At 35.7% G+C, this 11,361-nt stretch overlaps 1 protein-coding gene across 1 annotated transcript; it reads left to right on the top strand.

Moving 5' to 3' along the window:
* Positions 1-51: 51 nt before the first annotated feature.
* On the top strand, positions 52-2,520 carry LOC105252890 (DNA-binding protein Ets97D). The gene is made up of 6 exons (XM_011260522.3): positions 52-402; positions 534-834; positions 917-1,067; positions 1,148-1,221; positions 1,475-1,709; positions 1,833-2,520. The coding sequence occupies exons 1-6, from the start codon at positions 365-367 to the stop codon at positions 2,348-2,350; spliced, it is 1,317 nt and encodes a 438-aa protein (XP_011258824.1). The 5' UTR covers positions 52-364; the 3' UTR covers positions 2,351-2,520.
* Positions 2,521-11,361: the final 8,841 nt, after the last annotated feature.

The raw sequence follows: 11,361 nt of genomic DNA, 5'->3' as shown, positions 1-11,361 counted from the left end.
CTCCGAAAGAGACAGGAATATCATTAGTTGGAATCTACATTTTCATTGGCTGTCGAGGCATTTACGTCGAGTCGTATATAGGGTGAATCTGACATAATGCGTGCGCTTGTCGAGGGAACGGATCTTTTATTTATTTTTTTTCTTTTTCATTACTCCACGATCTTTCCCGTCCGCGAATCTACGTATGTACAACCTGGTACCACATATTTATGTAAATACAAGGCGAATGTATACATGATAAGTGTATGGGTGCGTGACACGAGTTACTCTCTCTCTAACCACTACCGACACAAACGACTTTCTTGTTAAGAGTGTTGTGCACAAGTTTACGGTAAATTGGAAATTGCCCACGTGCTTTCTCGGCATGGATCTAGAGAGCTGTCAAAAAAGTTCCGATAAAAGGTTAGCGAGTTTATACACATATGTTTTCTTTCCTTTCTTTTTTTTCTTTTAAATTTATAACCTAATCTCTAATGTATGTGCATGGTTAAGATTCTCCGATTAAGATATTTATTTCGTTGATTCGATGCTAGCTTTGATACCGATGACGATTCCGATTATGCCATGATAAGACAAATAAAAATGGAACCGGAAACAATCTTCTCGCCTTCCGAGGATGATATCATGGCACAACTGCAGCAAGATAGTTCCGACTTGGAAGTAGAACCCAGTTTTACATTGGAAGGCGCTGTAAATGGCGATTATTGCAACGAGGGAATATTAATGCAGCATATGGATATCAGAGAACCCTTATCTACATTGAGGAGTCTTTTGGAAGAGAGGCTTTCGATAGATTTGAAAAACTATTCATTTTGGTTGCAAAATTCAACAATGGTAAGCGACAAATTGTACACCATATTTTCTTTCCTTTTTTTCTTCCGGTCCCCGTTTTTACTTTACGCATCTGTCGCAATAGCTGGAAAGCCATAAAACCTTGGTCGATCAATGTATCCAAGGAGAGGGACTAGTTCAGATTAATGTACAAATAAAGCCTATGCAGAAACGTATCAATATAGCGGATGTTCTCAAGCCGGCGGAAGATTACATCGAAGTTGTGGAAAATAATTGTGAGTACGAATTCATCCGCAGCTATTTATTTTCAATCAAAAATTTTCATGTCTAGCAATTAATATTTTTATTACAACAGCACCAGTGCCTGTTGCTCAAGAAAAACAAAACGTCATAAAGTGGACGTTGGATGCGCAGTATAAAAAAGAACAGGTAAAATAAAGCGTAAAAATATTGCACATGCATTGTGTAATGTCATTTTGTATAATGAACTTTATAAATTGATTAAGATTATTTGGAAACGGAACTAATCTTTCATATAAATTGTTATTGTCTGATGCAGCAAGTTTTTCGTATAGTGCTTGATTCATTCTTGAATTACATTTACCTAATAAAATAAGCTACATTTTTATATCAAATATATATGTATAAATCTTTGGTATATGTGTATAATATTTCTTAAAAGGAACGCTTAAAAATACCAACTGATCCGAAGGATTGGTCAGAAACACATGTTAAACACTGGCTGCAATGGGCCGTTAGACAATTTAATTTAGTATCGTTACGTTTGGCCGATTGGAATATAACTGGAACGCAGCTGTGCAACCTCAGCATGGAAGAGTTTCATGCAAAAGTGCCTCTTGATCCGGGGGATGTGTTTTGGACACATTTTGAACTTCTTAGGAAATGCAAATTCGTCGGTATGTCTATAAAAAAAGAAATATTCAATATTGACTAAATTGAAACATTGAGAGTTTCTTGATAAAAGATCTAAATCTAGATTGCTCTTTATAATTTTTTATGATTTTGTTGATATTTTGCAGCTGTAGTGCAAAAAGATGCACCAGATTCTTCCACTGAAGGTACTTTGGAAAAATCTATTAAAGCGCGAAATCAAAAAGCAGCAAAACCGAGACCTGCGGTGAACCAACAAGCTCGCGTAATTAACATGCCATCGGAGAGTGTCGATCCAGCTTCGATCACTATTGCTACTTCCAGTCGATCCGTTAACAGTGGCCAAATACAACTGTGGCAATTTTTATTAGAGCTACTAACGGATAAAGAATATAGAGATGCAATTCAGTGGATTGGAACTGAAGGAGAGTTTAAGCTTAATCAACCAGAAGCAGTGGCACAATTATGGGGAGCACGTAAGAATAAGCCATCGATGAATTATGAAAAACTGAGTAGAGCGCTTCGATATTATTACGATGGTGATATGATCTCTAAAGTTCACGGCAAACGATTTGTTTATAAATTTGTTTGTGATTTAAAGCAGTTATTGGGCTATTCAGCCGCAGAATTGAGTAAACTTGTCGATGAAGGAAGAAGGTATTTCTGATGAAGTCATACATTTCTAGTTGCTGTTAATAAAGAAGAGCTTTCATTGGAAACATCTCATGATGTGTCTATTATTTTATTCAATATAATAATTTGTAAAGTATTACGCATGTGCAAAGTATATATGCAAAGTTATTATCGCATCATATTACACTACATTTATCAAGTTTAGTATACAAATGTTTTTTTTCCTCCAAGACATATGTAAATTATTTGTGTGGCAATTTTTTATCAAGTTAATACTGTTGCGTTATTTCTTCACTATTTATGAATTTATCAGTTGCTTTATTCGTTTTATCCAAATAAATTGAAAAATGCTCTCAATGCCATACAGTATTACAAGTAATGTAAATGGCAAAATACAATATTGATTTTTACACAAAAAATAGATTCTTGGCGTGTAAATTAAAAAGCACTTATATTTTTACACTTATATAAACTATAGTACAACAATATTAAAGAATATATGATTATTTATTTGTTTAAACTGCTAATTTTGTACTCTTTATTAAAGATTAATAGTATTTCACATGTAAGCATGTAAATTATAAAGATATTTTGATAATCTCTCATCTTCTTCACTTGTAAGGAAGATTTTTGATATTATTTTTTTATATTATATATATATATATATATGTACAGAATTATGTAAATGTATTTGGTAGATGTGATTTTGGTTATGTATATGTATTCACGAAATCATTGTATAACAACAATCATTTCTTTGGAAATCAATCAGTTTGTAATATTACGATTGATTTAACCATTATTTAAAGAGCTTGCATATAACAGAAATTGTTAAATATATTGTCAAATATATTTTTCATCAGTATATTAGTATATTTTTGAATAAATCTAAATAAATTATATATATATATATATATATATATATATATATATATATATATAGTATGTGTATATAAAATTTGGAATTAATACATGTCAAAATCTAGCTAGCTGAAGAAGGGAATATTTTATAAAATATATCTTGAGACGCGATATTTTAATCTAGTTTTTTCCTTGCAATAAATAACATTGTTGTAGTAGACACGATGTTTTTTACATTTTCATATACAATTGTAAATTGAATATGAAATTTAGCTTCATCTTTTGTTAGCAGCAAAATTTCTTTGACTTCATTGGTAAAAAACAAAAAAAAAATTGTATCATTTGAAAATTGTCACTCAAATTTTTATTTCAAATTTATATAATAAGGATAAATGATATTAAAAAAAGCTGTATTCGATTTAGAGATCGGGATGTGAAAAATAAATTTATTCGCAAGCTGTCATCGATGAAGAATCGAGTAGTAACGCGGGTGTAAGACGAGCAGCCGTTTGTTCCTCTCTCAAAATCGCGCGTATGACACAATATAGAAAAATAAAAAAACACGCAAAAGAATACGCATACGCGGCGTGACAGGCAAGTTGTGACGCGTGGCCGTTTGTATCTCTGTTGTTAGAACTGACTTTTGATCGGCAAAAGGCAGCACTCATCGCCAATACCAGAGAATCTAGCCTGTGAGATATCGGACGCGACGTCACAAGTTAGGGTCTCAGGGAACCGGCGACGCGGCAGGCTTTATAATCAGCCCGCCCGCCATTTTTGCCCTTTTTCTCTTTTTCACGCTCATCACCACTCATTCTCTCCATCTCACCCTCGCGTTCCGCGATCGTTTCGTCTTTTCTCTTTTATGTAAATTTATGTGATTATCTTTCTTGGCTAGTTTGTAAATTATTATCCTGAGAACGACAATATACAAGCTGCAAAACATGTTTCGTCATGTTTCAAAAGCCGATTAATATCTTTATCGAGCGAGCTTTCTTCTTACACGCGAAAGAAACTTGAGTTTTATAAAATTGATCCTTTAATTTGTACGAAATCCAACTGGGCAAAATTCACACTTTGAAGAAACGAAAGAGATAATAAAGAAATAATCTCTCTCTTATGTACATATTCTCGTACATTACATGAATACTCTAGAGAGAAAGAGAAAAGAGAGGGGGAGAGAGAGAGAGATAGAGAGAGAGAGAGAGAGAGAAAGAGCGCACAAGTATTCCGATCAAGGGACTTTTTATACAAATTATATATTGGTTGAAACCCCTTATTCGCAAGAAATTATAGATTGCGTCATATTTTCAGTCCTTCTTTCACATTCATACACGCACGTGTGCACTCGTGTGCAATCGACATGTACTCGCATTTTAACGATGATATAACATATTTTAAATCACGAAAAACTTGCCAGCTTGTACGCATTTGTGTTTTTCGACAAAATAAGATTTCTTTCGAGTTTCTCTTTTCCCGCGATAAGTTTGCGATTCTTCGAGAGACGCGAGCGTCGCAGCGCCGACGACCGGGAAAGTTAGCAAGTTGTACAGTGGACTTCGTATTTCGCGAATTTCCATTCCCTACTATACAACCTACTACCTCACCCAGACATCGTCGCGGGCTTCCTCTTGCTCTCCATCGACGTTTCTTCCTTTTCTTAATTCTCGATGAGTCGCTTGGCTTTATTTTCCTTTGAGTCCATCTCTTTCACTAGAGATTTGTCAATACTATGCTATGCCGTTGAATACACATTAATTATAATTAATAGTGTCTTTCTCACGCATCTCCTAATTTCGGAAAGATACGCATTTCTTACAATAAAGATATTTAGGGATGTATCATATTTTATAACATTATGCACGAGTACATTTACAAACGCCAACGTTTGAATTTTTGATTCAATGCCAATTTTAAATATATTGCGTGTGTGTTTGTATATATACATATATACATGTATAAATTTTCACGACACAATCGTGCTTTAAGAGTCGATAGATGGTGGTGCCCTTCTTCGTCAAAAAAAGGTGCGAGAAAATTACTCGAGTCGAAAAGTCTGTCGCTGACAACCGGAAATGCCGGGAGCATATTCTGGAGAATAAAAGGATGATGATGACGGTGGTAGTGGTGATGGTGATGATGTTGGAGAAGAAGGAAAGAGGAGGATCCGTCGAAAAGTTTTAACGCCGGCCTGACTACATGTACCGGTAGATAGGAGCTTGCGGTATGCATATAAAAAAGCCCACAAGTTCGGATCTACGGGTTAGTGTCATCAAGTATAGTCGATAGTTATCGTCCCTCGGATATATCCGCGTGATCCGGATGATCCAAGAATCCAGAGAGAGGCCGTGCTCCAAGACGGTCGCCCAATGATGATTGGAGCTTGCGGCAAATTGGCGTTACCTGCGAATATGCAAATCGATATTAACAACAGATTCACCTTGTTGGAAAATTATTTTGAAGTATTTTTTTGAAATTGAATTATTAGAAGAGATTTCTCGTTCTAAAAATTATATAATCAACCTCTGCAACTTGGAAAATTATTTCAAGAGATACGAATAATAAATATTGTCAATTTTACTTTTTATTACTCCATATTTATATGTATGACGGATAATCGAAAAAGAATGTGACATGGATTATATATTAATAACAAAAATTTATTATACAACGAGAAATGAGAAGAGTGAAATTTTTGAGTATCCTGAAAGATTATATCAAGATTTTCTTTCTACGGCGCAACTCTTGCGATCCCGGTTCGGCGACGCCGTTGCTGGGCCGTTGCGGAGATCGGAAGGGCGTAGAAGAAAAAGTCTGTGGGTCCTACGAGAAACAAGAAGCGCAACAAGAGAAGGAGGAGGGGGAAGAAGAAGAAGAGCAAGAAGAATATAAGAGCGAAGAGTAGATAGAGGTAGGTAGGCAGGCAGGCAGAGGCAGGCAGAGGCAGGCTCACTCTCGCGCGAATGTTGTAAAAATCCCCTGCATCCTCGTTCGTAGACAGTTTAATGGCCTCTGCTGTTCTCTTCTGCTCCGAGCCTAAGGGATGTAAAGCGTTTCCAAGAGACCGATTGCACGAGACTCGCGCTCGCATTATAAATCTCGCGTATCGGAATTTTATTCATCAAATCATTTGTCATATTTACTTGAAAATAATACATCATCGGTGGATAGATTGCAAAAGACGCGATTTACATTTAGTTGGAGAAAATAATTAAAAATAATTTATACTTTTTAAGCAAAATAAATTATATATATATATATATATATATATATATATATATTTTAAGTAAAATAAATTTATATATATATATATATATATATATATTTCTTTTTATTTAAAAGTTTAAATTATTTTTAATTATTTTTTTCAACTAAATGTAAATTGCGTCCTTTGCAATCTATCCACCGATGATTTCCAAATAAAGAAATGGAAAAATTTCTTTCCCTTTATATAGATATGTAATATAAATGTATTAAATTTTCAAATTTGAAAAAAAAAATAACGTTACGATACACATATTTATCGACGGCGTTGTGGACGAGGCTTAAAATATTTCAGGATACGCGATGTAAAACTAGTCGAACGAGAATGAGAAAAATAAATTATTACTTCTCGTGGCTCTGTTTAGATGGAAAGTGAATTGAATGAATGCTCGCAGGCTATTGTAACGAGGCAGATGCTTGTTTAAACAATCATTATACACTCTTGTTAAGGCGTACAGATGAACTTTCCTGTAACACGGGGTAACAATGACTCGATCGATTTTGCCAACAAGTATCGTTGGACGATGACAATTTCCTCTCGCGAGAAACACAGCTGGTGGGTTTGGTCGGAGCTGTTGGAAAATGTGGGATGAGCGGAGATGCATCTCTCGAGATGCGCGTGTGCGCGCGCGCGCACGCGGCTTTCGAAGGGCGGCAGGGCCGTACGCGCACGATCGGAAAAGAGGGAGGGCGAAAGGGCGACGCGTAATCGCAGGGGCGTTGAATTCAGGGGATATCGAAGAGAAAGAGAGCGAGGAATGGGGAAGAAGGGCGAAGGGAATCGACAATGGGGAACCGGGGTCACCGCCATATTATATTTAGCGAGACGCGACCGTGTGAATGAACTGCGTCTCAGGGGCGGGCCCACCGCGGGAAATTCTTTTCCTTTCCCCACTCCTTCCTTTTTCCTCCATATTACGGTCCGATCGAACAAAATTGTTACCATTTACATCGATGGACGATTGAGTTTTAAATAAAATTTTGTCGTTGTCTCTATTATTTCTAAACGAGTCTGTTAATTTTTATCACATTTATATACGAAAAAAATATTGGCTAAAAGATTTCAATTTAACGTGTTGGTTTTTACAATCGTAAAAGGTATAGAGCAAATATTTTTAAATGTATGTTTTTAAAATAAAAGTGCACGCATTGTTAGTTTGATTTTAAATAAACATTTAAGCAATGCATGCAGTAATTATTACTCGACATTTTTATTAAGAAGAAAATTTATCGAATTTTTAGAAAGAATTGGCTTTACAAAACTATTATTAATTTCAATAAAGTGGTATACAATTTTTATTAATGACAAATCATTTTCTCTTTATCTCTCGCACTTGGTTAAATCTAAAGTTGCAATTTTATTATTTACAACAAAAGTGAGTGTACGAAACGATCCGGTTATTTGTAAAGTTTTCATTTGTCGAATGTATATTTGACACTATTTTAACAAGTGAATGTAACAACCTTAAAGCATATATGCCTTCCAAGGTATAACAGCGAAATAAATATTAATAATTTTTAAGAAAAATGTTTGTCAATTTTAATAAATTTTACAAATTCACACACTCAACCTAGAATATATACATGCATGAGCAAATTAAACAATGTCGTTGTATCTTATCGAGTAAGCTACCGAGGTAAATATAAATTGTGCTTTGTGATTTTGACAATCGTCTTGTTTAAGGAATTTAACAGCAGCAACCACTAAAAAGAATAATATTATTCTTGTACAGATAAATATGCATGATAAAACTTGAAACTTGCTTAATCTTTCAATTAATTTAGTGTAGAGCTTGTGTAAAACCAAGATGTGCACTATTTGTTAATAATAACCGAAATATTTATTCTTACGTAAAGATTATTAATTGAAGATTATTTTAGAGTTTTTTCTATTGCAATTTATCACTTTTATCCTAGAAAGTGAATAATATAAATTGATATTAAGATAAATAAATTTAGCATTTTTATATACATAGGCAAAATTAAAGCATGAAAGTATTAAAATTTGAAGGATTTTAAAAAGACACGCATTGGCTTTTTACATTTCGCACTAGATTATTAATGCCGTAGACACGCGAGAGTATGTATTGGTGACACTTGTTCGTCAACACCGGTGATATCCTTTTGCTTTCTGAATCAATGAAGCATGCACAACAGTAACAATGTAAAATAGAAACATGGATGCGATCAAGAATACGATCAAGAAGATACATTTTTCCGGCAAGTTGCGAGAGATCGAGAGAAGGACGAAGACCAGGTAAAGGAAGAAGAAAGGGAGAAAATACGCATCAAATGAGAAGACAAGAGAGAGAGAGAGAGAGAGAGAGAGAATCGCGAATATAGACAGAAGAAGCGTCCCCATAGCAACACAATACGACCGAGCTCGCCATTGCCACGTTTGTTTCGCGCGCTTTTCTACCTGTGCGTGTGTGTCTGTGTAACATTCATACGGTAAATTCATTTCCTTCCAGATAGTACCAAAGGTTTCCGCGCCAGTTTAATGGCATTTTAACGCTATCGCCGTCTTCTCGCGCGAGCCTGAAAGAGTAAGGTCGCCAATTAGGAAATGATAATCGATTCGACCTCTTGAAAACGGCTTTACCTCTTTCTCTCTTCTCTCAATTTTGATGCATTTTACATCGTCAAAATTTATTTAACGCTTCAATGGATAAACTCTCGTTGAAAAGAGAGAGAGAAGAGATATCAATATTAATTCTTTGATACATCAATTTGTCAATCTAAAAAAAAAAAAGCGAAATAAGCGTATTAATAAATTTTTAAAATGTACACGCGTAAACGAGGCTGAATCAGATTTAACGCGACTGGAAAAAAATGTTACTTGTCAATTACGAGTTTGATTGTTGTCAAAACCTAGATTCGACACGTTACAATAAATAGAGACTTGAAAAGGACATTTTTGACAGCAGTGACAGTTGAAATAGATTAGGCAATGAGAGAAAGATGGAGGAAAGGGTAAAATTACTAATAGATATCAATCGTCCATTCTTTCTAGGACAATTTTGCATCACGAAAAACGTACCGCTATTATAATAAAAACAAATTATATCGAAGACGGAAAGAGTTGCGGCGATATATACGCGCGTGTTTTAATCGATGTAAAATGAAGTTGAAAAGAGGAAAAAAAAAAGATTAAACGCAAAAAAGAAGGATGCTTTTTAGCCACTGTATATGTATATCTGAATATTCCTCCATCCCCCGTTCGGAACGGAACTGGTCAATCCTGTCTCTCGCGAGATAGAGCGACCGGGAGGACGAAGGACCTTCGTCGACGAGACGAGTATCGAGCCACGCGATGCGACGCAGCTCGAGTACGTCGCAGTTGCAGTTGCACCTCGCGACACGACGCACTATGCGACGAGGGAGAGAAGGGGCGATACACGTATGCGTGTAGCAGCTAGCGGCGTGCAATCGGCATCGGCACATGCAATAGCGGCGAGAGAGAGCGAGAGACACGAGAGGAGAGGAAAAAAAAGGGACACTATGCCCGCACGATTCACACCCATAAAGCCTATCTCCGCCCACCATCTGTACCATACCGGCCAATGACTGGCATGCGCTCGTTCTATTAGAGAGGTCGTAGGCACGGCCTAGGCCCCGACACAGGCGTCGGTGTTCTTCCCGTGAACCGAGCGACTCCAATTTTCACCGCCGATGCCTTCTGGGGTCTCTTCTCGCGGATTTCGGTTTATCTTTTCCTCTTCTCCAAGAATCTATCGCTAAATGGAACGCACGATGGCTCATGGTTTCTATTCTACATTTCACTCGTTTCGATAATACAAGTAATAATCTTTATCGCTCTACTACATGATTCCTGATTCAACATCATAATCTTGAATGGATGTGTGCGAAATATTTAATGTTGAAAGCGTACGAATGTGAGGGAGAAAGAGAGAGAGAGAGATATCGATGAAAAGCATCACATCACAACTATACTCTTAGATCTAGTGTTTTCGGTTCAAATACACGTCAATTTCTTTTACCAGCGAAATTTGTAAAATACTTTTTATATAACGTTATAGAATTGTAATTGTTTCCAAGGAGACAAATTGTCGCACAGAAAAGATGGACATTCTTGTTTTGAAAATATATTTAGTTTTAACATGGAAATCTTGAAATGAGATTATATTGTGTAAATTAAAGAAAAATATATTCTTATGATTTAATTTTCTTGAATGGAAAAGAAACAATGTTGGATAGAAAATAACATTTTTAAATCAAAGATTATAATTTTCTTAAAGCAGAAATTAAATAATTATCTATTCTTGAGATGACAATTATAATATTAAAATAAGATTATAATATTGGTGAAATTTAAAATTATTAAATTCTTCCAAGAAAATTGTTGCGTATATATGAAACAATGAACGCGTTAGTTTAAGTATACAAGTTTTGATTTGAACTTATTTCTTTTGTGCAAGGACTTGGATTTGTGTCGAGACGCAAAGTCGAAGAATATTTTTTCGAAAAGTTGGGCCTTTGCAATATTTTTCAACGATATGCAAAATGTAAGGGCGGCTTTTAAAATGTTTCAAACTGTTTGAATGCGTCTTCGATCGTGTCAACGAGTGAAAATAAATAGACGCGCAATGACTCGGAGATGCTTGTCGAAAACATTTGGCGCGTCTACCGTCTATCGTACCCAGATAGCATTAATCGCGATTCTATTATCGGTCGTATTACTTGTCGTACAACGATACTCGATTCGGACATACAAATAGGGCCAAAGTTTGCGATAGTCGAGCTCACGATTGGGCTTCGAGGAGCGCGCGATTAAACTCAATGTCATTTGCGTAAGTCGCGATAACGCGCCAAAGACTGTAAATCGAGCTCGGTTAAATGATACGAGTGACTTTTGATATCCGAGACAGATACACGCCACTGACACTGTTCCAATCTCAC

Source organism: Camponotus floridanus, unplaced genomic scaffold, assembly GCF_003227725.1.
Source record: "Camponotus floridanus strain SB8 unplaced genomic scaffold, Cflo_v7.5 scaffold86, whole genome shotgun sequence".
NCBI classification, from domain to species: Eukaryota; Metazoa; Arthropoda; class Insecta; order Hymenoptera; family Formicidae; genus Camponotus; species Camponotus floridanus.
Note: the sequence above shows the minus strand (reverse complement) of the source record. Positions and strands in the feature narration are given on the sequence as shown.

Coding starts and splice junctions, on each gene's coding strand:
- LOC105252890 (XM_011260522.3), top strand. CDS start 365: ATGGATCTAGAGAGCTGTCAAAAAAGTTCCGATAAAAG. Junction 403..533: donor CAAAAAAGTTCCGATAAAAG/GTTAGCGAGTTT, acceptor ATTCGATGCTAG/CTTTGATACCGATGACGATT. Junction 1,710..1,832: donor TAGGAAATGCAAATTCGTCG/GTATGTCTATAA, acceptor GATATTTTGCAG/CTGTAGTGCAAAAAGATGCA.